This window comes from Alternaria rosae, assembly GCF_020736505.1.
Source record: "Alternaria rosae strain MPI-PUGE-AT-0040 chromosome Unknown BKA58scaffold_9, whole genome shotgun sequence".
Lineage (NCBI taxonomy): Eukaryota > Fungi > Ascomycota > Dothideomycetes > Pleosporales > Pleosporaceae > Alternaria > Alternaria rosae.
Window position 1 is genome coordinate 1,581,136 of NW_025763578.1, and position 24,775 is coordinate 1,605,910.

At 53.0% G+C, this 24,775-nt stretch overlaps 10 protein-coding genes across 10 annotated transcripts; 4 read left to right on the forward strand and 6 right to left on the reverse strand.

The window, feature by feature from the left end:
- Position 1: 1 nt before the first annotated feature.
- Positions 2-685, reverse strand: BKA58DRAFT_443341 (uncharacterized protein; the record flags this gene model as incomplete). The annotated part of the gene is made up of 1 exon (XM_046173971.1): positions 2-685. The coding sequence occupies one exon, from the start codon at positions 683-685 to the stop codon at positions 2-4; it is 684 nt and encodes a 227-aa protein (XP_046022235.1).
- A 1,880-nt stretch (positions 686-2,565) lies between these two features.
- BKA58DRAFT_391747 (uncharacterized protein) lies at positions 2,566-3,910 on the forward strand. Its single transcript, XM_046170944.1, has 2 exons — positions 2,566-3,453; positions 3,515-3,910. The coding sequence occupies exons 1-2, from the start codon at positions 2,858-2,860 to the stop codon at positions 3,519-3,521; spliced, it is 603 nt and encodes a 200-aa protein (XP_046022236.1). The 5' UTR covers positions 2,566-2,857; the 3' UTR covers positions 3,522-3,910.
- A 158-nt stretch (positions 3,911-4,068) lies between these two features.
- BKA58DRAFT_443343 (uncharacterized protein) lies at positions 4,069-4,875 on the forward strand (the record flags this gene model as incomplete). Its single annotated transcript, XM_046173972.1, has 2 exons — positions 4,069-4,128; positions 4,183-4,875. The coding sequence occupies 2 exons, from the start codon at positions 4,069-4,071 to the stop codon at positions 4,873-4,875; spliced, it is 753 nt and encodes a 250-aa protein (XP_046022237.1).
- Positions 4,876-5,074: 199 nt separating this feature from the next.
- Positions 5,075-6,304, forward strand: BKA58DRAFT_242468 (uncharacterized protein). Its single transcript, XM_046166701.1, has one exon. The coding sequence runs from the start codon at positions 5,275-5,277 to the stop codon at positions 6,058-6,060; it is 786 nt and encodes a 261-aa protein (XP_046022238.1). The 5' UTR covers positions 5,075-5,274; the 3' UTR covers positions 6,061-6,304.
- BKA58DRAFT_242476 (uncharacterized protein) lies at positions 6,305-8,428 on the reverse strand. Its single transcript, XM_046166703.1, has 2 exons — positions 7,991-8,428; positions 6,305-7,941 (listed from the first exon to the last, which is right to left on the reverse strand). The coding sequence occupies exons 1-2, from the start codon at positions 8,311-8,313 to the stop codon at positions 6,549-6,551; spliced, it is 1,716 nt and encodes a 571-aa protein (XP_046022239.1). The 5' UTR covers positions 8,314-8,428; the 3' UTR covers positions 6,305-6,548.
- Positions 8,429-12,292: 3,864 nt separating this feature from the next.
- Positions 12,293-14,951, reverse strand: BKA58DRAFT_242471 (uncharacterized protein). Its single transcript, XM_046166702.1, has 3 exons — positions 14,304-14,951; positions 13,531-14,250; positions 12,293-13,476 (listed from the first exon to the last, which is right to left on the reverse strand). The coding sequence occupies exons 1-3, from the start codon at positions 14,911-14,913 to the stop codon at positions 12,389-12,391; spliced, it is 2,418 nt and encodes an 805-aa protein (XP_046022240.1). The 5' UTR covers positions 14,914-14,951; the 3' UTR covers positions 12,293-12,388.
- A 128-nt stretch (positions 14,952-15,079) lies between these two features.
- Positions 15,080-16,559, reverse strand: BKA58DRAFT_367455 (uncharacterized protein; the record flags this gene model as incomplete). Its single annotated transcript, XM_046168914.1, has 2 exons — positions 15,080-15,701; positions 16,083-16,559. The coding sequence occupies 2 exons, from the start codon at positions 16,557-16,559 to the stop codon at positions 15,291-15,293; spliced, it is 888 nt and encodes a 295-aa protein (XP_046022241.1). The 3' UTR covers positions 15,080-15,290.
- Positions 16,560-19,069: 2,510 nt separating this feature from the next.
- On the reverse strand, positions 19,070-21,915 carry BKA58DRAFT_423703 (uncharacterized protein). Its single transcript, XM_046172872.1, has 2 exons — positions 19,452-21,915; positions 19,070-19,394 (listed from the first exon to the last, which is right to left on the reverse strand). Exons 1-2 carry the CDS (start codon positions 21,725-21,727, stop codon positions 19,220-19,222), a joined length of 2,451 nt encoding a protein of 816 aa, XP_046022242.1. The 5' UTR covers positions 21,728-21,915; the 3' UTR covers positions 19,070-19,219.
- Positions 21,916-22,009: 94 nt separating this feature from the next.
- Positions 22,010-22,835, forward strand: BKA58DRAFT_242530 (ribosomal protein S18). The gene is made up of 2 exons (XM_046166704.1): positions 22,010-22,137; positions 22,224-22,835. The coding sequence occupies exons 1-2, from the start codon at positions 22,050-22,052 to the stop codon at positions 22,742-22,744; spliced, it is 609 nt and encodes a 202-aa protein (XP_046022243.1). The 5' UTR covers positions 22,010-22,049; the 3' UTR covers positions 22,745-22,835.
- On the reverse strand, positions 22,835-24,543 carry BKA58DRAFT_242537 (glycoside hydrolase superfamily). Its single transcript, XM_046166705.1, has 2 exons — positions 24,301-24,543; positions 22,835-24,250 (listed from the first exon to the last, which is right to left on the reverse strand). The coding sequence occupies exons 1-2, from the start codon at positions 24,458-24,460 to the stop codon at positions 22,926-22,928; spliced, it is 1,485 nt and encodes a 494-aa protein (XP_046022244.1). The 5' UTR covers positions 24,461-24,543; the 3' UTR covers positions 22,835-22,925.
- Between the last annotated feature and the right edge of the window lie 232 nt (positions 24,544-24,775).

Sequence of the window (24,775 nt, forward strand, 5' to 3'; positions counted from 1 at the left end):
TTCAGTGACGGTGGTCACCGGAATCTATGATGACTTTAGCGTATGATGTATCGTTCCATGGAAAAAGGTCATTGGGCGATTTCCCGAACACGAAGTCGATGGTGCCGTTGAACATTTCTGGTATTCTGGTGCAGACTGCGTTCCACAACAACGCCTTGATGTCTCCTTTCCTGAGATGTATATCGGTGGGGCATTGTTTCCACTGAATCGGATCTGCTATGCCCACACTGGAACCAGCCGCGAAGATGCATGAGCGGCTTCCAAAGGACTTGTACTTTGTAGTAAGGAACTTGGCCGTCTGGATATGGTTATGCAAGATCGCGACATCGAGCGGTGCTAGCATCTGGGCGTCTTGGGATGACATGTACTTTACCAACAACCAGTACGAGCAGGAGGCCTCGACGAGCTTGTCGAGACCAAAGAGGTCATATACGTGGAGGAGTATTGTACGATGTTTGCGAACATCATGATACTGGGAGATGCCGTAATTCCAGGTCGTGAACATGATCCACCACTTCTCTGGGGCTGTTGGTTCAGAGCAAAAGGTCGCGTGGATCAATTCCACTAGGTCTTGCGGGATGTTCTTCAACAGTTTGACATGATCAGTCCAGTGATTTACTGCATACGCCAAGTCGACAGAATCTTGCGATACCCAAACAGACTCGTCGTTTTCCAGATCTGCCATATCTAGTTGGGTGAGGCTGGCGCCGATTGACTCTAGGCATTGTCGAGCAAGCTTGGCATTGTCGGCTTCCGCAAGACCTGACTGTGAGAGCGCGAGCCATGCATCTGAATCTGCGAACTCTATGTGCTCGAGACTAATTAGCAGTTTGGTTGGACGATAATCGAGGATGTAAGAACGTGCATTCGCTGGCTCTCGAGGAACATGGACAGAAGCTGCCCGGTGGTCGGCGGGCAAAGGAAAGTAGCGAGCATCCGCATCACTGTAAACTCCATGACGCTACACCTCTCGCTCAGACTGCTAAGATGCCCCTTGACTGTAAGCGGGCTCATAGCAGAAGACATAGGCCCGCTCTCAGTGTGCGCATTCAGGTCGACATTACCGTATTTTGTGACGTCTAGAGGGACGTGGGTGGTGATAAGGAACTTCAGCGTAGGCTGTACCTCCGGGCATCCTTCGTACGGGAGTGCAAGATCGAGTAGTTCATGGATAAGAGACCTACTCTCTGCGTCGCATTCGTCCAAGCCATCCAACAAACAGTATGTTATCCCCGCGTTGTTCAGCTTTGCAGCCCGTCGTAAGAAGGCCTACGTCATTCTGGCCTTGTTGAGGTAGGAAGGTACGTACATGGGATCATGAAAAAGCCAATCACAAAGTTCTCCTGTCAAATCAGGTCATTGCTGGATAAGCTGATACATCCAGCCGTTCAGCAGTACGCTGGCAGTACTACGTTGACGGTCAGGACAGTGACAAAAGAAATACAGGACCTGAGTCTTCTTGGAAAAATTTGACGACTGAAGACCCTGAAGGTGGTCAACAACAAAAAAAGCTGCAGAAGTTCTGTCGATCTTAGTTCCACCGCATATCTGAATTCGTAGTTGGTCAAGAGTGGGCGCAAGCCACTGGGTAAAGATGCCGTCGTCTTTAATCCAGTCGCTGTTGGTGTTCTGCGCAGCGAGCTTTTGATGGTGTCGAAATGGTGGGATGGATCAAATAGTTTCAACACGCGTTCGGTTCTATCTTTCAGGCTGATAATGTCCCTCTGAAGCTGAAGCATATGAGGATTATTGAGACGTAAGCAATTCTTAGGTATGAAAGTTGGATGCACATCCTGTAGCTGGATGTTCTCCGTAGGCACATCTTCTGGCGGCATAGTGATCACAAGGTAGTATCTCACTATCTTGTCTTGCGCTTTGCCATGCGCACGCGTTACTGACACTGTCGTGTGCAGGTGGGCGGCAAACATCAAATCCTATGAGAAGCGGCTAACTCATATAGTCAATCAAGAAAACACAATGATGCTTGCAGCGTCGAAAATCTCGCGCTGGCTTGATGTGTGGTGTTAGATGGCGGGATAGAGGGTTGTTGTGGTAGTCGCGATGACGCGAGCAGGACCTCGGGAAGGTCCGCGGAAGTCTCACGTGACGGCGCGACAAGCGATTTGTGGCTTCGGCGCGCAAAGCCGTCGCAATTTGCTGAGAATCATCTGCGCAAAGCAGGATCTGACGCAGGGTGATCCAGTCGAATAAGGGAAATAGGCGAGGAAGAAACAAGTATAGGCGGACAGAGCTGGTCAGGTATGAAGAGCAAGGTTCCAGGTACGAGGTTGAGATGAGGTCAAATTGGGCATTCAGGCGTTGCGCCTCCCGCGGAGCGTTACGGATGGCTTTTGACAGCATCGCGATGCTGAACGGGCAAAGCGATGCATCGCGCCAACATTGATCGGTAAAGGAGCCATGCGGAGAGATCGGCCGAATATTGAGTGTCGTGATGTTGCGCGGTGCGGGCGGTGGTGTTGAGGTTCAGCCTCCTATTATTGGGCCCCAGCCCCCATAACAAGATGAATAATTGCATCATGGCGTCGTAGTCAACCAGCGCACTACTGTGTCAAATCCCCAAGCGCGCCCTGCTTCTCCCACTTCTCTTACCTGGGACGGATTTTCGGCATCCTGCAACTGCATCTTCGTCTTGTCTCTTCCCAAGCATTGTGTTGTGTGTTTGCATCACACCAGATTGATCTACCTCCCCCACAACTAGCGCCGGCATCGTCGGTTCCAGGCCAGGAACTGCTGTTCCCCCAGACGACGGCCCCCCAAACACGCCAGATACCAACACCACCACTTTGCCGCCAGCGCGCATTCTCGCGGCCAGTGTCGCATACTGCTCGAATTTACCATGCCGGCCGTACGCGATCCCTACAACCTCCTCGCCAACATGGCGCCCCACGACTCCAGCCTTAGCCCCCGACAGCCTGCCTTCAACGTGCCAGCGATTGCCTTCGATGCGCCCAAGACAGCCCCCATTGCCAAGCGACAGAACGTTATATATGCTCAACAAGGCATAATACCCACATACTACAACACCGACGGTCCCGAGCCCGGTACCGTCGTGGGCATCGTCCTAGGCAGCGTCGCCGGCTTTCTTCTGATCTGCTGGCTCATCCAGTCCCTGATGAACACCAACAACAAGACCGGTACCACCACAGCCATGGCTGGAGAGGAAGAGATCGTAATACGCAGGCCACGACGCAATTCACATGGCGGGCGCTCGTCGCGACGCAGGTCTGAGGTCCGCGAGATTAGCAGGAGCCCGAGGCGGAACAGTGGACGCTCGCAGATCATCGTTGAGGAGAGGAGAGGGGCGCCACCGAGAGCGAGGAGCATCATTGTGGAGGGAAGGCAACGTGTTCCAGGCGATGATGTCGTCGAAGTCATCGAGGAACACGATGAGTACCGCGAGAGGAGAGGCGCCCGGAGAGGCCCGGGATACCGGTGAGTGATTGGAATGCCCTCTTTTGAAGATATAGATTTACTAATGCGTCCAGGTGAACAGATACTGAACAGTAACTCCATCGCGCCTCAAACCCTCCAAACACCCAATAACTTACCGACATCCTTACGTGCGACCACTGCCCACCGTCGCACCACAGATACCCCCAGAATACCCTTTTGTTTCTATCGCGTTCTTGTTTTGCAGTAATTCCACCGATACATCTTCTTCTCTGTACCATAATACGGACTCTTCTTTGACACTTGGCGTTCAAGCGGCTGCATTGAAGGCGACGACATCCAGTTTGAAAGTGAAGGAATGGCAAAAGGGAGATGTAACGCATGACGCATCATGTATAGCGAGACGCGCCTCTGATTTGGACGTATGGGAAATGATTGCAGAACTTCTTATTTGCAGATGAATAGTCAATAAATGATCCATGAGATCGAATTATCAGTAGCCGGTTGGACCTCACTGTGACGTCGGGATCGCTCTTTCCTCCATGGCTCGCTCACGTTGAGTAGCCTCAGTTTTTGTTGACGACTACAAACAAACCGCGATACTCACTCCACCTCCACACTATACGCCGTCGCCTTTACGGTTCGTCTCCAGGCTCAATGCGCCCGTCCCATACCACGCGCGCCCAGAACGACTGCCATCTGTCGCCCGCAGCAAAGGTAAACAATAGCCGCAGACTGCCCGCCCTAGAAGTTGTACTGACATGTGCACAGATGGCCAAATCGCTGCTCGACCTTCCTCGCGAGCTCCGCGACATCATCTACGGGTACACACTCACAGAAGAGGATGGGCTTCTCGTCCAAGAATGGCTTACGATGCATCCCAAGGCGGCCGGAGCCAAGTACGGGACCGATGCGAACCAGCTGAAGTTCATATGCCGACAACTCTACACCGAAACGACTGGTCTGGGCTTGCGATACAACAAGGTGACCTTCGGTGGTTCCTGTGGCTTCGAAGCATTCGAAGGGTTCATTGGGGTCGACTGTACGCCTGCTCACTTCGGACGAGTGAAAAGCATAGTCATTCTTCTTGAGTCATCTGACAAGCTCCTTCAAGATGTGATAGCTGCGGATGCACTCGGCAAAGCCTACCCGGCCCTTTCTTTTGAGATGCGCTGTGCATGGTTGACGGAGCGTACCGATGCTAACATATGGTGTTGGGGTGGCTGTAGCTTTCAATATCTAACAAGAGGCACGTTTCCCGATCTTGCCGCTGTTGGATTCAAGACTATGGTCCGACAGAATAGCGGCACACTTGATGGGTTTGGATCAGACTCGAGGAACGTCGAAATATTTCCTGCAAGCTTCGACGAAGAAGAACTTAGGTCTGGTGCTATCGACGGATACATAACAGATGTCAATGGTTGGGTTGCACAGTTCAAGAAGTGGTTTGAGGAAGGCTTTTGAGTCATCGTCAACGTTGTTTGGATACCACGGCGCAGCTTGTAATGAGGAGGCGAAAATGTTAGTTTCGGGGTTGTCTGTCAGGATTTTATGCAAAAACCCACAGCTATAGGAGCAGACAAGAAGCTATTCTTACCTTATATGGCTTTCGTAAAGATGACTGTCGAGTCTTAGAATGAATCGGAGTACATACTACACGGCCCAACTGATACTCCTGCCAGATTTGATGTCCTTACTCCCCTTCGCTGTGACGTCACGTCCACACTCGCTCTTTCCCCTCGCGGTGTATCTCTAGGCCCGCCAAGCCGTAGAGCAAACGGACTGGTCCACTTCTCATATCTCTTCAGCTCCGCTCATTACCTCTACTCACACCGTTCACACCCACTGTCGTTAACACTGAGTATGCGTTTCGCACCTCCGGGATCACTCGCCGCCGGCTGTTCAGCACCCCCGTCGGCTCCAATTCGCCTACTAGCGCTACCGAGAGAGCTCTGCGACATCATCTATGAGTACGCTCTCACCGAGAACGAGGGTCTCGTCATGGTCGAGCGTCACAGGCCTAATGACACAGGTCCGAAAAGCTTTAAAGGCTGCCGACCGTCAGAGCCCAGCGTCGAGTCTAATCGGCTCAAATACGTCTGTCGACAACTGTACCAGGAAACCAAGGGCCTCAAACTGGGACTGAACGATCTCACTATCCACTCTGAACGAGAGGTTGAGAACTTCGCTGCCTTCCTTCACACCTGTTCGGTCGATCAAGAGCAATGTATCCGGGAAGTCACACTGTGTTCTCGTGCTTTGACGCGGGATTTGTGGGAGCCGGCTATCGACATTCTAGAACCATACGACGCCTCTCACCCCAAGATGAAGTTCAATTTATACCTCAGTGCCATCGACCTGGGCTTGCGTGGCAGCGAGTGGATTTGCGAAGCCGGGCTCATACTGTATGAGAAGCATGGCCACGTGAATCATGCGTTGGTCCCTCCTGATCTGTGCCAATTGATCCCTTTGTCCACCCTCCAGGATCGACCCCAACAGATTCCGGACAACATTCGTATGTTTCCTGGTAAAGGGCCCGGCTACATCGTCAAGCCCGTGTTCACCAACAAAGATATGTCAACGTGGGGTTTGGCGCAGGTCAGGCTCTCTCAGGAAGGGCTTGAAAGGTGGCAACTCGAGGGCTTCTAGAGGATCGAGGTTAGGTTGTAGAGGTGCCAATTTGGGATTGGAGGAGAGTCGACTCTGATGTTGTCGTCAAAGCCCGATCCCTTATTGGTATGTCTCCCGGAAGACCATTGGAATTATGCAATCATTTGCTGACTAAACAGACCTAGGTGAAAATCTCAAGAGCCCGGGACTTGCGCTGTGGGTTACAACTATGGATTGAATCGGGGTTTCGCAACGAAACGAGGTGGATCGACTATCTGGGAAGGAAGACGAACGACGTTGAAGTGTCTGAGATACATGCGGCGTTAGAGCAGCGAACAGCAATCGACGAAGACTGCAAGTGATTTGATGATAATGTATTGAAGGCATGCATCATATTGGCATCCTCTTTCCTGTCCTATGTACGGACACTCATACTGAATTACAACTGATAAATTTTAGGCCGTCACAGTCCGCTCCAAGCGCAAACACATCTTCTCCGTCATAGCCTCATTCCCACCATCAGCCATCTAGACCTGGTTCTCGTTGCGCTCCGCAGGCTCCAAGATACCACCGTGGGTACCAGCCTGCTCTGCCTTGCTGAAGTTGCGACCACCGGGACCCATGTGCAGCCTGTCAGTGTCGACAAGACCATCCTTCGCCAAGCTCGACGCATCCCACTTGGCACTGGTGATGGGGTTGACGTGGATCATGTACATGGTGTCGATCTCCTCGAGCGAGCGGCCCTTGGTCTCAATCATGAAGAAGTAGACGATGAAGAAGAGGAGGACGAGGGACACGGCGAAGACGAGACCGTAGAAGTAGTCGATGCGGTCAGTGATCAGGGTAGAGCAGAAGGAGATGATGAAGTTGAAGAGCCAGTTGGAGGCGGTGGCGAGACCCATGCAGGTGGCGCGGTAACGGGCTGGGTACAACTCTCCGACGATGGCCCAGACGAGGGGACCCCAGGTCGTGGCGAAAGCGGCAATGAACAGGCAGGTGAAGACAATCATGACGTTTCCGGCAGCGGGGCTGTTCTGGGGAACGTTCCTGTCGAGCGCGTAGTGACCGACGAAAGCGTAGATGAACAGGCACATGGCCATCCAGGCAGCACCGATCATCATGGCCTTTCTGCGGCCGACGTTCTCAACGACCCAGAGACCGAAGATGGTAGCGACGACATTGACGGTTCCGAGGATGATGGAGGTGACGTATGAGTTGGAGAGACCGGTCGCGGCAAAGATGGTTGTGCCGTAATAGAAGAAGTAGTTGGCACCGGTCAACTGCTGACCAGCCTGGAGAACCATACCGAGGAGAGTACGGTACAACATGCGAGGGCCGGTGAAGATCTCGTGCCATGGGTGGTCACCGCCAGCAGACTCAGCCTCGAGCTTCTCCTGGATCTCAGCAATCTCAGCATCGATGAAGGCGCTGTGGGGCTCTACGCCGTTGAGACGGGCCATGTTCATGCGAGCCTCGTCGATCTTGCCCTTGCGGTATGCGTAGCGGGGAGACTCGGGGAGCAGGAGGATGGTGCTACCAAGGACGATGGCCCAGAGTGCGGAAAGACCGTTGGGAATGCGCCACTGAGCGCTGTTGACGTAGTCCTTCTCTGTGCCGTAGTTGACCATGTATGCGGTCCAGATACCGAGTGTAATGAACAGCTGGTAAGAGGAGACAGTAGCACCACGGATGCGCTTGGGGATCGACTCGGATTGGTACATGGGAACGACGGTGGAAAGAGCTCCGATACCGAGACCGGCAGTGAAGCGACCCATGGCGAATTGAACCCAGACGTTCTTGCTGGTAATTTCGATAATGACACCGATGATGTAGAAGAAGGCGGAACCGGAGATAGTAAGACGACGACCAAAGGTGTCAGCGAGAGGAGCTGAGCCTAAGCATCCGAAGAGAGTACCGACACTAGTAGATTGTTAGACGCGTTCATCGTGTTGCGAATGGAGTGACGTACGCAAGAAGACCGACAATGGCACCAGAGCGGACAGCAGAGAACTCGCCGTTCTCACCGAAGCGCGCCTTGAAGTCGTCCATCTCGAGGAAACCAGAGATTTGTCCAGACTCATAACCGAACATGAAACCACCGATACTGGCGACAGCACCGAGAATGACGGCAATGACAGGTACGCGGCCCTTGGGCTCGAGGTCCGCAGCCTGGATCGTCTCGGAGTTGCCCCTGGGAGGTGTGTCCGCAGGAGTGGCGGTGTTTGGTGTTCCCTTCTCGTGAATCTCCTCCTCAGACGCCTTCTTCTTGAAGAAACGCGACATGACTGTCATGTTGGGCGCGTGGTAATTAGGAATCAATAGAAAAACAAAAGGGTATCGAGCAAAAGTCGAGCTGGTCTGCAGCGCGGGGTATACGTCTCAAACAAAGTGAGCTGGAGAGAAGCTGGAGAAGAGGAGACCAGTGTGGGCTGTGAGGAGAAGGCTGCACCGTATAAATAGCAGAAAATGCATGCGGAGACGGGTTTGTAGGGTCTATTGACAGTGGAGCCCCAGTATCAGTGTCATCCGCATACCCATCCGACTAACATTTTCCAGAACGCCCTAGCCTTGGAGGCGAAAGGAGATATGCTCGCACGAGCGCCCTGGCAACGGAGGTATGATGACATCGCATCGTGGAGCTGGAGCTGGCAATGGGGCAGCCTGTCACGAGCACGCTCGAGCCGGAGAGCTGCCGGTCGTGAATTTTCTTCATCGCGTAGTATCGGAATGGTTACTGGACACGCCGAGAAGCACAGACAGTTGATAGTGCAACGATCGGCCCACTGCAGCTGTTGCAAGTATACCACCCTTCCGGTTCTGGTGGATTGTTCATCGGGGTCGTTTAGTTCGTGATCACGCCCCAGTGACTCCAGTATCGCGTGCTCCAACGGTTTTCCCCTCACATGGCCATTGTGGATGGTGATGTTGGGGTGCGCTTCAGTATCGGCGAACTGCTCCATCCGAGTATCCAATGTTAGACTTCATCCAGCCGGCCTATGAGATAGCTTGGCGCTATCCGGGATCTTTCCTTATGCAGGGGCATAGACGCGTCTATAGTGCAGACGAGGCTGACAAGTGCTTCATATCGTTGGACCATATGCAAGACGTGTACGCACAGACTTGGCGGCACTCGCTAGCTTCCGCAGAGCCTCAAGTCGCGTTGATCGTTCACACCGGTGACAAGTCCATCTGGTCGCCATTGGAGGGGAGCCGGAACGAAAACGTTGTTCTCCAGCTAGGCCAGCACGGTTTTCATCCTAGTAGCCGGTAACTGGTGCGCCAGAGTTTCTGCATTCGAAAACCGGGGGTTACAGCTCCTGCGGGATATCCAAATTCTTCGCGGAGCGCGGGAACGCGAGACTTTCGACGTCAGATGTCCACCTCTACGTCACTGTGATTTTTCCGCGCTGGCAGCGCATCCTCGGTATCGGCGGTACGAACCTGGCAGGTTTTCCAGCAAACGCCGGTCTTGGCCGACGCGCGATAAAAACCTCATCTCCGACTCCGAGGTTGCAGCGCTAGCGGCCCGCTACGTGCATCAAAGCGTGAAAATCCTGAGCCAAGAATCCTGAAGTTTCTGAGAAATACGGGTCCCTGTGGATCAATGCGAGAGCATCGTGAGATGAGCAATGTGACATGTGCCGACTTCCAGGTCACGCTTTCGCGTCGAGATTGTGAGACCGGGTGATGTTCGGGAGACCGAGGGGTTACCGGATGTTGGGAACGGCAGTATGTGGGATGACAGTTGTGGTGCGCATGTGGGGAGACACGTTGATGGAGTCTCCAGATACGTCTACGATAGTTAGACTTGACTCCGTGTTATAGTAGACAGATACCCCGTGGGTAGTGTGAATATGGGGTGCGGGTCGTAACCATAAAGATGCGTGATGTGACGGAATAAGCAAACATACGTACCAGTATCAACCATTCGATTGAGCGCACCAATGCCAAAAGGCCAATCGTCCTGAGCTTGCTAGCAACATGTCGCCGTCGTTTTGCAAAAAGCCAAACAGACGTTCCACCCCGTGGGGAGCGCGACCTCTTATACAAATTACTTCGGACGGCTTTCCTCCGGCTGTGGAGATGCCTCGACCCCAGAGAGGCGCCGATCCACCAATGAATGATGTAGTCCCGTGATGAACGAGCCGACTGCCGTTTCTTTTGCCTAATGTACCGCCTCTTTTGAGCCTCCTTTCATCCTCTGCCCGAGTCGAGAAGCGCGAAGGCTTCCCGCATGTCGGAAGGCATCCTGCTTTGGGAAAGGTTCAGGCCATCTCCGCGAAGCGCGATGCTGCTGTGGTGAATGTCGCATTGGAGCCGCGAAAGCGTTCGTTGTTTAGAAAAGGCTGCTAGAGAGACACAGATTGCGGCACCACTGTCTTGACGCTTGCATGCTATTTTTGCTCTGGATTTAGTTGTTGGAAAGCGCGTGTGCATCCATTTGCTTCGGATGGGCGGAATGGGGTGTGGAGAAGGAGCTCTGGGGTAATGCGGATTAGTTGTCGCCAAGCGCCGCTAGCCACCAGAAAGGACATGACAGCGTGCGTTCCTTGACACATCTTTTGTCATACAAACATCGACGACATACATCCTGTTCTTCTCGCACGAATCATGCAGCCGATGTACTTTTGACTGCTGCGTCGGGCATTTTTGCCTCATTACAATACTGGCTACGTGCAGTCTTTCCTGGTGCCCCCTAGCCAATCTCTCGGACTGAGTCGCGTTACATGTGCAACATCTGAAAGCATACTGACACCACCGACTTGGACACCGTTCATACAGTTTCCGATCGTCGTCCGACCGAACGTGTAGTGACTTGGGTGTGCTGTCTATGTACTGGAGAGCTGTGAGACCTTGCTGCATAACCATGTGTAGGTAGCGTGCGCGCAGTTGAGACGTCGGCACATCTTTTCTGATCAAATAAATCCTTTCGTACATCGATACCCTCCTCAGTCGCACGGGTCTCTCGTCGATAGCACGCTGCAGGTTCCAGCGTTACTCAGACTACCAATTCACGCCCGCTCAAATACCTTGTTCAAACCAGTTCCGAATCTGCGCTACCCGGTCTCCAAAACCTTCCATCCGCCCCAGGCGAGAGTTTCTGATGAGCGACTCGTCGTACTCTTTGTCTGGGAAGACTTTGAAGTTGGGCGGAAAACAACTGCCATCCTCGGAAGTCTTGTAATGTACTTCCCTCCCTATCATAGCCAACTTCTCGTCGACCTTGTTGGTGAACCAAATATCATAGCGCCCCGTGCGATTGCGTGTCGTCAGTAAGGTGGAAGATACCCCTGCCTAAGCCACTGTTGCCAACTTGCAAGCTCGACCCCGCATCCCAGCCTGAAAACAAGATTCTGCGGAAACGGCTGTGGGTCAAACGCATGGCCAGACCATGTCTCAGCCATTTCGTCGAAAACACTATCGACGCTCAGCCAAGCGCTGGCGTATCCGAGGTCTTCCCGGTCGCGAGCTATCCTATAGCGGAAGCCCGCGACGGTAAACGTCAAAGACCCTTGACGTATCTTTGGGTCCGCGCTATGGAGGACTACTTTCACCAAGGCGTGCGGGTGTTGGACGGCGAATTCCATAAGTTGGCTCATATCGAGATGGTCAAAGATGCGCGTCGAAAACGGACTCTGTTGGTATAAAATGCGCTCGTGAACGTTGATTCGGCGGATCCCGTGGACATATTCGGGTTTGACGCTCGCAATGAACCTTCCACATATTCGAGAAGCGGATTCGGGCTAGTCGTAGTGGAGGGGAAATATCAAGTTCGCACAACCGGTTGGCAGCAGACCTGACGTCTCCTCGTAGAGCTTTTCATAGACAAATTTCATTTGGTTCAGATCCACCCGCTGGAACATGCGCGGATGTGAACATCCGTCCTTGAAGTATGGTGCCATGAAAATAGGCTCATCGGTTTCGAGGACATGAGCATAAACGATGTTGCGGAGCTCTGCTGCCAATGCGAATAGCCGAAACATGCCTGGTGACTTATCGCAGGTGCTCGCAGGTTGGCCTGATGAAGCAGTTCCGGTATTGGTTGCTGACGACACTGCGAAATCCGACTGGAAGGGCGTATGTTGGTCTGGAGAGCTCATGACAAAAGGATAGCCTGCACATTCAGATGTTGAGGTCAGCACGGGCTGAAATAGACGCAGTAGTCGAGAGCTCATGACTGGTAGGCACTAAGGTGGTGGGTTGAGAGGGAATACGTTTTGCCTTGGTGAGTGTAAGGGATTATGTATATCTGAAAATGCTCCGTCGCAAGCGCCCAAGCCTTCTTCTTTGGGCACGAGCTTTGGGAAAAGTCCGCAGTACTTCTAGGCGGCAGCACATGATCGATGTCAGCGTCAGTTCACTGCAGTCACATCACCAAATCACCAGGATTCACGCCCTCATCGTTCGCCACAATCCCAACCTCCCTCTTAAACCTCGACAACCAGTTCGGAAAATCCGCTGGCGTCTGGTTCCACGGGTCGTCGCCATCATACATGATCCACCGTGCTTGGTGCTGTATCTCTTCATCCGAAGGGACGTGGCAATTCGGGTTCTTCGGTGAGAGCGTCGATGCCGCCCATCTCCGCATATCGCTGTCAAAGATCCGGTAGAAGTTGGTGTCGTCGGGTAGCAAAGATCGCAATCGACCGTGGATATCTGTCTGCGCGGTAGATCCAGGCGAGACTATTGGGTCTTCGGAGAAAGAGGGAAGCGTAGTGAAGTAGTCGTGGGTTTGCTTGGACGGACTCGCGGTTCCGAGAGCGGATGTGGACGGTTCTTTGGGAGGCGAAGCGGACCACGAAAGGTCTAATAACTCGCCCAAGCCATGATCTGCCGGATTGTCTGTAATTCCAATGTCGGCGATTCCAGTGCGCTGCTTGAAGCGCGATATCCAATTCGTGCCCGAGTAGATGCCTTTGACTATCCAATTAGCGAAGACGTCGGATGGAGTACTGGATTCCTGCTCCATGCGCCGAACGATCTGGCATGCTTCGTGATGCAGTTGCGCATCGTCAAGCGTCTCGCCAGTCGCTACGCGCTGGCTGACGAAACCACGAAGCTGCGCCTCTAGAGGGCATTGTTCGAAGAGATGGTCCTTGGCGTTGATGCGTAGCGGGAAATGTCTGCTCTCGCGGGAAGATCGAACAGGCTGAAATCTTGCGCGTTCAGTCAGCTCATGTGATGACATCATCAGGTCTCGTAGCCATGAAACCTCGTGGAGGTGGTCCGTGTCTGGCCCGTGCTTGACGGAAGAAGTCTCGGCTGCGAAGATGATGCGACATGCTTCTAGCTGCATCGCGTCGTTGTCTGGCAAGTATCCGTGCTTGTCGAAATATCGCTGTATGAAGAACTCAATTTCGACTTTGAGTAGTTCGTACGCATTGGGTGGAGTACCCCATGATGGATCGCTACCCTTCATGGGAATAAGAGTGCCTCTTTCCCAATCGATGAGATCTGGAAGATGTCAGCATGCATAGACATACAAGCAAGAACTTAATATTATCATACCAGGAGGAAGAGCAGTCTCGACTAAAGGTATGATAGACGCGTCGAACCCCCAATCGCCCTGCCAACTAGCCATCGTGACACCGGATTTGAAGTGGTCGGCAAGATGATCAGTTCTTTCCAACCATGTCTTCATGGTAGCACCGCAAAATCCGCATCTTGACTTTACATCAGGTATAGGCAACATCCAGCGCGCCATCGACCACTCAGAGAATTCGACGCCGTGCACCAAGCGCAGATGCTGAACGAGATGATCTTTTCGGTGGAATGTACGTTCTTGCAGGCTCCTTTCCTGGCATGCCGAGTAGTGGTGCGCTTCGATATGCTTGTCATCTGGTCGTACCTCACCGCAGAAGACGCAGCATTGCTCTCCAATCGACTCCTTGGTTGTGCGAGGGCCTTGAAGTGCGCATATCCATCTCTCAAGCGGCAGATGGAGCGACTTCTCGTGACGCTGCCAGTCGTACTTAGTCTTGAAGACCTCAGTGCAGAACGTGCATTGATACGGCATGCCGATGGGTGTGACAATTTCCGTATCAAGACGTCTGCGCCGAGTGACTCTCTTCTTGCGCGGTGCGCGGCGTATCTTTAGCGATGTTTGCGAGCCTGATGAGCAATGACCCGAGAATTCACTCGATTGGGAGGTCCTCGCACTGCTTGCCGAAGACATGGCATGAGGTGATTGCCATGGTTGATGATACGCGAAATCTCCAGCATCTTCACCTAAACACAGTTAGCAGGGTGATATTCCTGCATGGTTCATCTGGACAACTCACGCGAAGTAGAAGCCATCGCACGCGCAATGTCGCCGACAGCAGCAGGCTCATGCTCTGGCGGCGATTCCACCCAGCGCTGCATAGGGTCTTTATGATTGGAAGCCATCCTAACAGCAGGCGTTCCAGGTCTTGGGATAATATCAACTGCAGAGGTAGGCGAGTGGTTTACTTGCGGCGAGGTTGGGCGGACACTTTGCACCTTGCCACGTCGACGGGCATTCGCAAACCAATTCGTAAGTTGCGCTTTGTTCAATCCCGTACGTTCTTGAAGAGCCATCATCTCGCCCTCGCTAGGATAAGGGTGCTTTTGATGAACAGTGAGCCAGTCTTTGAGTGTGCGGATGACTTCTCTGGAGAAGCGGCTGCCAAGCTTAGGCCTTGATATCGATGCGCTTGGCGTGAAAGGTGACGACGAGGCTGTTGAATAGTTCGAAATATCCAAAAGCGACGGATCCACCATCCAGGTCTCATTGTATTGAGAAGACGCCGTATTCGAGGCTGCCAGTGCTTCGGACAAGCCCGCGAAGCTGCCATCATCTAGGGCGTGGTCTAAGGCGAACTGGCTATTCTGAAAGGCGAAAAAGGCATCTAGATCAGCTGGGCTATCCATGTCGATGGTAACTCAAACGTCGCGAAACATGAAGAGAGAGTTCGCGGGGTAAGAGGGTTGGTTCACTGGGACGCGCTAGATCACGTTCGTGCTAACCTAAGAAGGGAAAGCGCGTATGTCAAGTACGCCTTACTGACACGCTTACCCCACCCCATACAAATTGAACAGGTCTAGAGACTACATTAACATACAAACTTGCGAAATGGGTAACCCAAAGTCGATGTAGGCTCTGGGGCTGTTCAGATTTTGTCTTGTATGAGGTGGAATGAACAAAATGTTATTTCATTCTCCTCCTTATCCAACTACCTGGTATCCAACGAAGCTACATAAGCCTCCGCATCCTCTCCACATCGAGAAGGCTTGCAGTCAGCTAAAGCCTACCACTGATACGTCTCACACTTGACGCTCTTGAACCTATCCTCCTCACCCAAATCATCAACCCACTGCTTCGCCGCCATCGAATCAATGCTCATGGGCGACTTATCCTCTCCACCTTCACAACCAAAGTCGCGGTACCACTTACAGTACGCGCCGCCATACTGGATGATTGAAACTGGGCCCTGGTCTGCAGTAGCAAAGTTGGCGCATTGCTGGATGGCGTTGATACGGTTGTCGGTGCAGGACTGGTAATGCGTTTGGTGGCAGACGGTGGTTGAACCCGGGGGCCAGTCGCGCTTGGTGGTCCTGCCGTCGACGGTGTAGATGAGCGATCCAACATTATTCACCTTCTCGATACCATCTCCATCAGCAACGGCGTTGATCTGCGCAGTTGCACCAGTAGCTCGGCACTCCACGCTTGCGATCAGCTTGGTCTTCACTTGGAAGGTAGTGTGTTCCGTAGGAGCCGATACGTGCTGCCAAGCTTCGTAGTTGTCCCAGCAGCCGGCCTGAAGGTAATAAGTGCACCATGTACCCTTGCCTTGCATGATGAAGTCAGACTTATGGGCGACCTGAGGCGGAAAATCCATGCATTCAGGCGGGGACTTGATATACCAGCAGCCGGAGGCCTGGTCTTCTGAGCAGGCGAATACTTCGCCCACTTGGATGGCTCTAGGCAAGGTCCATGCAGGTGTCCATTCCGAGGAGGGAAAGTCGCGCGTAGAAATGTCATTGTCGTAGATAGGCGAGCCAACGTGAGTGACCTTTTCGAGAGCATCGTCATGGGAAACGACTTCCATCTCAGATGTCACACCAGTACCTCCGCACCATGCACTAGCGAGATGCTTGATTCCATCTCCGGCAATTTGACTGACATCTTTCGGCCCGGAGGTATGGCGCCAGAACTCGTCGCCGTCCATGCATCCAGTTTTCCTGTAGTATTTACAGAACGACCCCTTGGATTGCTCGATATACTTGGCGTTGTACGCGATCTGCGAAGGAAGGTCCAAGCACTTATTGAGGGTATGCAAGATCCAGCAACCTTTGACTTGTTCTAAAGAGCAGATGAACAGATCGCCGACTAGAAGGGGTACAGGGCTATATCCGCTCTCTGAATGAAGATGCTGAGTGATCGTGATGTCGGTGGTCGGAGGCGACGTGTGACGAAGTTGACCCGGTTCGAGAGGCTTCTTCGGATCGGTAGGAGCCTTGGTAGACCATGAACCCTCCTCTCGCGCAATGATCGCAGCTTGAGGCTTAGTACGCATACATATGAAATGAGTAAGCTCCTTGCCAGTATCTGACGGCACTTTGAGGACAGCATCCCCCTTGATCGAGTGAACCTGGAACAGAGAGCCCTTGGCTATGTCGCAGCTGTCCTTGTAGAACCTGCAGAGGACGTCTTCGTGTACAGCCACGGCGAAAAGAGCATGCGCAATAGAGTCGCCAAGGGGGATGCAGGTATTGGCGTCTTCATCGTAAATACCAAACATTGCAGTCTTGCTGAATACTCTGGCAATTTCTGGACCGTCCATTTGTAAAGTCATCAGTGGCGTGCTGTCGACAATGGGTATAATATCCGCTCGCGCATCGACCTCAGTGTGGGCAGTCGAAGGCCCACAGACAGCGTGGGTGATCTTCTCACTGACATCCGATGGCACAGGAACATTGGCATAGTGGGGATCGCTCTTTGCAGTGAAGAGAGGTTTGATACCGCAGCCACTCTCGTAGAACCTGCAGAGGGTATGGTCGACTAAAGCTGCGTGCGTCAAATGACGAGAAACCGTGTCGCGGAGTTTGATGCAGATCCCAGCGTAGTTCTCCCGAACCTCAAAGATGTGGCCGGTATCGCTGGAGAGTCGCGCGATAGTCCGAAAATTGGCGTTCGTAGTCGTCACGGTTCCGCTGTCAACCGCGATAGACGTCGCCTCGAGAGACGTATCCGCCACTCGAGCTTCAATAACACCAATATCGCTCTGCCGGTGGTCGCCCTTGTAGCACCAAACATAATTAAACTTCTTTCCGTACTTCTCATCCATGATGAACTGATGATGCTTGTCCCAAGTCCGAGCGATGTAGATAGGGTCGCCCTTGCAATTCGGGTGACTGTCGTCGTAGAACCTACACATCAAACCTGGGTCTTGGAAGAAAGCATGAACATGATACGCGACTCCTTCGTCTAGCTCCATACAGCCCTCCAAGAACTTGTTATGCATGAGCTGCATTAGGCCACTGCTGCAGACGACCAAGTATTGAGTATCCGGGGAAGGACTCACACAGGCCCAGCTTGGCGAGACGTTCGTGTCTGGCGAGACGTCGGTGTCTGGAGAAACGTCAATTCCTGGAGAGGAAGGAGCATCGACCTCTCGAGCTTCAATCCCACGAGCATGCCTCCACGTATCGTCGTAATAATACCGAACATGCTTAATCCAAGTTCCCCACTTCGAATCTATGTCGAATCGATATTGAAAATCCCGTGTCCAAGAGTGGAAAATGAGGTTGCCAAAGCATCCGTTACTGTTGTCGTAGAAATCGCAGACCAAATTTTCGTCTTGGAGGAAACTGTCAACGTGAAGCGCAACTGGTTCTGCCAGCTTCATACAGTCTCCCAGATGCGTGTTCGGCATCTGTTGGGCAGTGGCCTGGGAGCAGACTTTCAAGTACTGGTAGGCTGAGCCTGAGAGGGGATTAATGCAGGCCCAGGCATTTTTTGCGAACTTGGCCTCGATGATTGTCGCCGCTGACCCGAAAGGAGAATCATCAGCTCTTCTTTGGAGTTCACCAACGTCCCTGCGCCACTGACCCTTCTTGCACATGACATACTTGAGCCGGTTTCCAACATCGGATGCGATCTCAAAGCTCTCGTCCTTCTCTAGAGTCTTGGAGACCTGGTAGATGTTGCCATTGCACTTGTTGCTGTCGTCGTAGAACTTGCACATGATGCGTGCATTCTGAACAAGAGTGTCGACGTGGTGCGCAACGCGATCGGACAGCTGCACACACGCGTTCATCCACCCGTTGGGGATGTTGTTGGCGTAACCATCGCCGCAGATGGTCAAGAAGTAGTGACTCGCATCGGGTATCATACAGGCGGCGGTGGCTGAAGTGCCTTCGAGCTGACTGGGGTCCGTGTCGTGAATAGTTGGAGTCTTAGATTCGACGGCGTGCTGGACGGACTTGACAAGCTCGACGGCAGTGGACTCGGGAGTAGGAGCGGCGAAGGCAAGGCCAGCGAGGCCGAGCAAGCCAGCGACAAGATAGTGAGCGCGCATGTTGACTACCACGTTCAATGTCAAAGACCTCATTTCCTGTCCAGACGATCAAATTACCCACCTTTGCCCAATCGCTCGCTCTCAGTGCACCGAGGTTGTCACTAGCGAAGTTGATAGATGTAGTAGCGATTGTAGAGCTTCTGCGCAGATGATAGGGCGGCTTTTGCAGCCAGAAAGAGAGTGTGAGTAGAATTGAGAGGTCAGGAGGGTGGAGGAGAGAAAGCAGGAGGTGACAAGTGAAGGATTTTGTCTCTGGTAAGAGAACGGAGAGAAGGCGCTCGTTCAACACCAAGGCCAGGCGGGCGACGATCGGGTACCCAGTCAGTGAGGGGTGAGTGGAAGAGAAGAAAACAGGAGGTGACGGATGAAGGATTTTGTCTCTGGTAAGAGAGCGGTGGGAAGGCGCTCGGTGAACGCCCCGAGGCCTGTTGAGCGACAAACGGAGCGCCAACGAGTGAAAAGTAAGAGAAGCGAGACCCTGACGAATGAAGAGAAGATTGGAGGGATGCTTGGCAGAGTTTCCATTTTGTCTTATCAGAGCGCATAGCCCGGGGGTCTTGCAATTGGAATGCGGCGTTTGACCGTCATTCATACTGACCACTATAATGATGCACCAGTCTAGGTGCTACTGCCATATTTCTCCATTCCGCGCTGCTCTACGGGTCAAGGTCGCGGTTAATGTTGTACTGACGATACCCAAACCCATCCATCGTGACCCAATGACCCAGAGCCTCCATCTCAGCCCACACCTTGGGATAATGCTGCTTGATCCAAGCCTCGACGCGAGTTTGCCTCTCGATGTTAGCGGTGCAGTTGAACCAACTACCTAGACTAATCGATCGTTAGTTAAGTCGACGGGTACAATATTCGAGAGAAACTGCAACATACATGTGTAAATCAGGAGTAAACCCATACTCCTCCTCCACAGATTCTATAAGCGCCAACGCCTCATCGTGGTTATGGTTCCGTGCAACAGCGCACATGTAGGCTGTCCAGATGTTCTTATCAATCTCAACGTCCTGGTCTTTCAAGCGCTTCCAGATTGACTTGGCGTGTTCAGAGCCAAAGTGCATGCCTTCGCTTGATCTGAAAGCGATGGCGAGACTGTTGTATGATGGACCTTCTTTTGAATCGCAGATCTCGCGCCAGAATGAAAGGGCTTTGCGGTTCTCTCCAGTGGCAGCGTACGCAAGCATCAGCGAGTTGCGTAGTTTGGTGTCCATCTCCACATTCAGGTCCAATTTCAGTTGATTGTGCGCTAGTTCGAGTGACTCGGCATCCTGGCAACGAGCGAAGCCAGTGAAGGCTGCGACGTAGACGTCTCTTGTAGCTGTGTGAGTCGGGCTAACGTGGTTGCGCATGTGGAAAAAGACATGACAAGCCATGTCGGAACGATTCCTGGCAAAGAAGCCGTTCATAATTGGTATCCGGTCTTCTCTGGGCGTTTCGACAAACACGTTGCGCAAGATTTGGTACCCATCCCAAGCATCTGCGGTGCTGGTCTCACCGTCTAGTATGAACATGGAAAGCGCCTTCTGGATCATCGTCCGCTGTTCTGGGGAATATTGATGAGCGTGCACCTGAAGAAGATCCATCGCGTCGTGGATCTCGCCCCTCCGAAGGTGTAACAGCGTTAGCGCTGCAACAGTTTCCGGTGCGAAATTGGCCTTGCGCTCGTGCAGATCGTCCACCATGGCCATTAACTCATCGAAATGATGCTGCTTGGACACGCAGAGGGCTTGGATCAGCTGGTTGACGACTGCGACACTGCGCTCGTCTCCGGAGAAACTACCCTGCAGGTTGAAGTAGGCAGACCTGGCTCCATCGAGGTCGCCGACGGAGATGCGGTATTGCATTTGCATCGTATAGGTTGTCTCGTCGGGATGAATGCCAAACTTCTCTCCCAGTACCATATAGCGCTCCGCCAAGTATGGGTCCTGCTTAGACATACAGTGCTCTACCAGCGCATTGATGGTCTCGGTGTCGGGACGGATTACAGGGACTTTAGGGTCTTTTTGTCGTGCTTCGTCATTTCTGCGAATCAGCACGTTGATCATCCGAGCAATTTCATCTGGACCCTTGCCGATAGCAGCAGACCAGAGAAAGATTGCATCCCACTCAGGTTTCGAGGGCATCTCAACCTTGAGCATGTTCGCTACCACCTGCTGACCATAGGTAAGATCGCCTGCTGTGGCGCAGGCCTTTAGCAGAGCAGAGCTGGTGCTGCCCGATGGCTGCGTAACTTGGTGGCCGATTTTGGTGTGGACGGGTTGCGAGTACCAAGATTTGGCTTTTTCCAGGTCTCCACGCTCAGCGTAGAACGCTACTAGTTTGTTTTGCGCAGGCCTGGTCAATGGAACCGAGGCTTCTTTGAAAGCATCCACTGTTTTCGACATCTCAACCAGGTCGTTTTCCCGGACGACTCCTCCAAGCACTGTGTTCCAGGTAGCGACTACGGTGCCACGTATCAAGGCACTTGCTGTCTTGTCGTATTTGAACGCACTGATTGCGAGATCCCTTGCCTGAGTAGCCGCACCGAACGCGGATAGAACTTGGATATGCCTCGAGTCGATGTACATCTTAAAGGGGACTTTCAATTCCTTCGTCTTCTTCTCCCCAGCTTTCTCAGGCTGTTGCTCCTCGGATTTTGCCAACTCATCGACAACGAGCCGCCCAAAGACCATATGCGCTTTCCCTAGAGTTTCAGGCCGCTTCGACGTGTCCAGTAGTCTCTCCAAGATATTATCCAGGTCATGCCGACTCAGCCATGGCTTCCCGTCTTCTCTTGGGTTCTCCAGCAGATAGGTAAGGGCCTCATGCGCGGTCCCCACATGCCAGTCCTCGAATGTCCCTTTTCTTTGCGCGAAGAATTCCTTGATCGCATCCGCAACGTCTTTCGGTGCCGGCGGCCTGAGGTCGTTCGCCCGCTTATATGACACCTCAGCCATTGTGTTCAGACCCGGTGGCGCCTCTGCAGGCTTGAGCTTGCGTTTTTGCTTGAACAGTTCTCCGAAGAAAGTCCGCCGTTGCGTCTGGGGAAGTGAACGGGCGCCATGTTGGGTGATTACGCGGGGTCGGACGGCTCGGTAGCGGCATCCTCGGTATAGCAGAGGCTCGTTAGCGATGATGTTGCGGAAGACGACGCGGGTCAAGTGCGAAGGCATGGCGGCGGCGAGGTTCGCTAAGCGCAGGACAAAAGTGTGGTGACGTAGGTTTCGCGTGCAATTGGCGCACGGTGGAAGGTGTAATTAGGCGGGGAAGGCGTCCATGAGGCAGAGGAAGGCGCACAAACGGTATATACACGAAAAAGACGAGATGGAAGCGGGATCCAGTGGCGGCGACGAAGAGTGAGGGGAGCACTGCGGGAGCTCTTGCCTGCTGTGAAATCCAATTGCGCTAAGAAAGTCAACCTCCGACCGCCGAGGCCGCATCTCGAAAAGTCACGACGACGACGACGACGACAGCAACACCACTATACCTGCCAACATGTCAATAACACGGTTACCACTGCGGCCTCTGCCGTCTATGAGTACGACATGCATGCGCTACTTCTCTACCGGGTCCAATAAGCAAGGTGCGCCCTCAATCCCCAACATTCACCATACCCATCTTCCAACAACTCTCTATAATACCCCCCGACAACCCTCTAATCACCCCCAGGCCCCCAAGACGGCATCCTCGACATCCTCGCCAGCAGCACCGCCCCCGCCCGCTCACCCACAAACACCACGCGCCCCCGCTCTGGCCCCTCCCTCACAGGCATGGCCTCCTCCATGGGCCTAACCGCCAAGACACCCACACGCGAACTCGCCGAATCCGAACGCACCGCCCAATACCAACGCCAAATCTACCGAAAATGGCAGCCAGGCGACGTGTACGCGCCCCACGACCTCTCTGGCACCGAGCAAAAGAAGTGGAAGTACGGGCGCAAGAAGCCGCAGCAAGACGCCTTTGATGTGCTGGGTGTGAATCCGATATTGGAGTATAAAAACTTTACGATGATGAGCGAGTATATGACGGAGATGGGGAGGGTTAAGCATAGCAAGGATACGGGACTAAGGCCGAAGAATCAGAGGAAGGTTGCTAAGGCGATTAGGAGGGCGATTGGCCTGGGCTTGATGCCGAGTGTGCATAGGCATCCGTTGGTGTTGAAGAAGAGTAGTCCGTCGAGGTTCTTGTAGGAGGGGGGTGTTTGTCTGATAGGTCAATCAGATGTTTATATTTGACATCTCAAGATTAATGATAGGAATGTGGTATTTGATGCGCTCATCTTGATCCGCAGTGGAAAAGAGATTGAGCAGGTATACAAAATCCTTAAATCCGATTTGGCCAGCGGGAAGAGCGATGATCTTCTAACTACGACTAAGATACCGTCATGTTCTTTCCCTGCTTCTCAATCCACATATGTATCATCTTCTGCTGCGCATGCACAATCTCCATCGCATGATCATCATCATACAAATCATACCACCCCGGACTCTCATGCGGTGGATCTCCCGCCCAAACCATCCCAAACTCATTCGCCTTCTGCGTCTCCGGCCTCCAGATGCCGCCATACGCCCACGGACTAGTCCCGATATACGCACCCCCATTCCTGAACTCATCCATCACAGCCCCGATGATCGTCGTGAAATAAGCATCTTTATGCGTCGTGCTTGCATCACTCAGATAAGGATACTCCTTGTCTTCGTTCACCCAGTTATCACGCGCCATACCGAATTCCTCCAGGAAGACTGGTTTACCAATGTCGATAGCCCATTGACTGCTGTTCTTCATAAAGTCGCGGGCAAAGTCTTGGGCGGCGACTAGATTCGCGTCGCTGGCGTTGTACATGTCGTAGACGCCCCAGTTCTGGACCCAGCAGTGGGTTGTGGCGTAGTCGACGGTGGAGAAGTTATGCACGCGCTTGAAGTAGTATTCGCCTTGTTTGCTTTCCAGACCGACGCTGATGAGTTGCTTGGGGGCCAGGGAGCGGATGTAGGCGGAGATTCGGTCGACCCAGGGGAAGAGCAGGTCGTCGGGGTTTGGCTCGAGGAAGATGTTGTATGGCCCTGTGTAGCCGAGCTGGTCTGAGGGTTGGGGTTCGTTGGCGAGTTGCCAGGTCATGATCGTTGGGTCTTCGGTGTAGAGACGGCCTGTGATAGTGTTGCGGCGACTCATGACGGCCTTAATATGGTCCTTGTACCATTGCTCGGCCTGCGTGTTATTGTAGATCAGGTTGGCGAACGAAGTGAACTCGTCGTATGGAGCTGCGTTGACACCTTCTACGGTGTAGTTTCCCCATCCGGTTCCAGGTGTTTCGCGCTGGGGTGGTGCAGTCTGGTTCCAGCTTGACGGATATGGAATCGCGGTATTGTTGTTTGCCCATGATACGTATTGAGCAAACCCACCACTCCATTGCCACTCGTTGTTGAGCGTCATGGTGGCGCGCATGCCGCGTTTCGACATCTCAGCAAGACAGATATCGAGACCTTGAAAGACGTCCTCGTTGTACTGGCCAGGTGACTCCATAAGCGCTGGGTTCATCCTGAAGGGCTGGGGTGTTGGAGCGCCCTCAGAGGCAGCCATGATACGGAGGTGGTTAATGCCTTTAGCAGCCATCTGATCGAGCTCTGTAACCAGGCGGGAGTAGTTGCCGCCTGCTGATGGACCTGCGGCAAGATTCATACAAGCCCAGTAGTTGATACCTTGAAGATGTTTAGCCTTCGCCTTCAAAGGAAAAATCAAGTGTCGTTACCAGTAAGGTAGTACAATCCATCGCCATTGTACAGCCTAAGTCCATCCACGTAGACAAAGTCACCGTCTGCAATCTCACTTCCGTTGTGGCTCTCGCCTCCTCTCGGCAGCACGGAACCCGCAGCCAACGAGGCGAACAAGGCCTGAGTCGCGAACTTCATCTTGACAATCCAAGCATAAGAATATGGCTTGAACAAGCTATTAGCAACGGATCACATCAAAGCTTATATACCCATCCGCCTATCCCGAAGCTGCGGTCCGACTATGCATACTACATGCTCAAGTGCCGGTTGACATCATATGCGGAGAAAGAACACCCCGACGATGCTACCTTCTCCATCGGAGTGGAGATCGTCGCTGTGCGATTGAGCGAGGTTTGGTAGTTCTTCCGCATGTCAACGCATGGTACATACGCGTATAGAGACGTAGTGACCAAATGGCTCGGAGTGTGGATCTCCGTTGTAGCGTTGGGGTAG

Bases quoted from the DNA above. Each gene is read 5' to 3' on its own strand.
- BKA58DRAFT_423703 (XM_046172872.1), bottom strand. From the start codon at position 21,727: ATGCCTTCGCACTTGACCCGCGTCGTCTTCCGCAACATCATCGCTAAC. The intron at 19,395-19,451 runs GTATGTTGCAGT...ACGATCGATTAG, and splicing joins TTTACTCCTGATTTACACAT to TCTAGGTAGTTGGTTCAACT.
- BKA58DRAFT_242537 (XM_046166705.1), bottom strand. From the start codon at position 24,460: ATGAAGTTCGCGACTCAGGCCTTGTTCGCCTCGTTGGCTGCGGGTTCC. The intron at 24,251-24,300 runs GTAACGACACTT...AACATCTTCAAG, and splicing joins TGGATTGTACTACCTTACTG to GTATCAACTACTGGGCTTGT.
- BKA58DRAFT_242468 (XM_046166701.1), top strand. From the start codon at position 5,275: ATGCGTTTCGCACCTCCGGGATCACTCGCCGCCGGCTGTTCAGCACCC.
- BKA58DRAFT_242476 (XM_046166703.1), bottom strand. From the start codon at position 8,313: ATGACAGTCATGTCGCGTTTCTTCAAGAAGAAGGCGTCTGAGGAGGAG. The intron at 7,942-7,990 runs GTACGTCACTCC...ACAATCTACTAG, and splicing joins GCCATTGTCGGTCTTCTTGC to TGTCGGTACTCTCTTCGGAT.
- BKA58DRAFT_391747 (XM_046170944.1), top strand. From the start codon at position 2,858: ATGCCGGCCGTACGCGATCCCTACAACCTCCTCGCCAACATGGCGCCC.
- BKA58DRAFT_242471 (XM_046166702.1), bottom strand. From the start codon at position 14,913: ATGGATAGCCCAGCTGATCTAGATGCCTTTTTCGCCTTTCAGAATAGC. The intron at 14,251-14,303 runs GTGAGTTGTCCA...AACTGTGTTTAG, and splicing joins TGCGATGGCTTCTACTTCGC to GTGAAGATGCTGGAGATTTC. The intron at 13,477-13,530 runs GTATGATAATAT...GACATCTTCCAG, and splicing joins CGAGACTGCTCTTCCTCCTG to ATCTCATCGATTGGGAAAGA.
- BKA58DRAFT_242530 (XM_046166704.1), top strand. From the start codon at position 22,050: ATGTCAATAACACGGTTACCACTGCGGCCTCTGCCGTCTATGAGTACG. The intron at 22,138-22,223 runs GTGCGCCCTCAA...AATCACCCCCAG, and splicing joins TACCGGGTCCAATAAGCAAG to GCCCCCAAGACGGCATCCTC.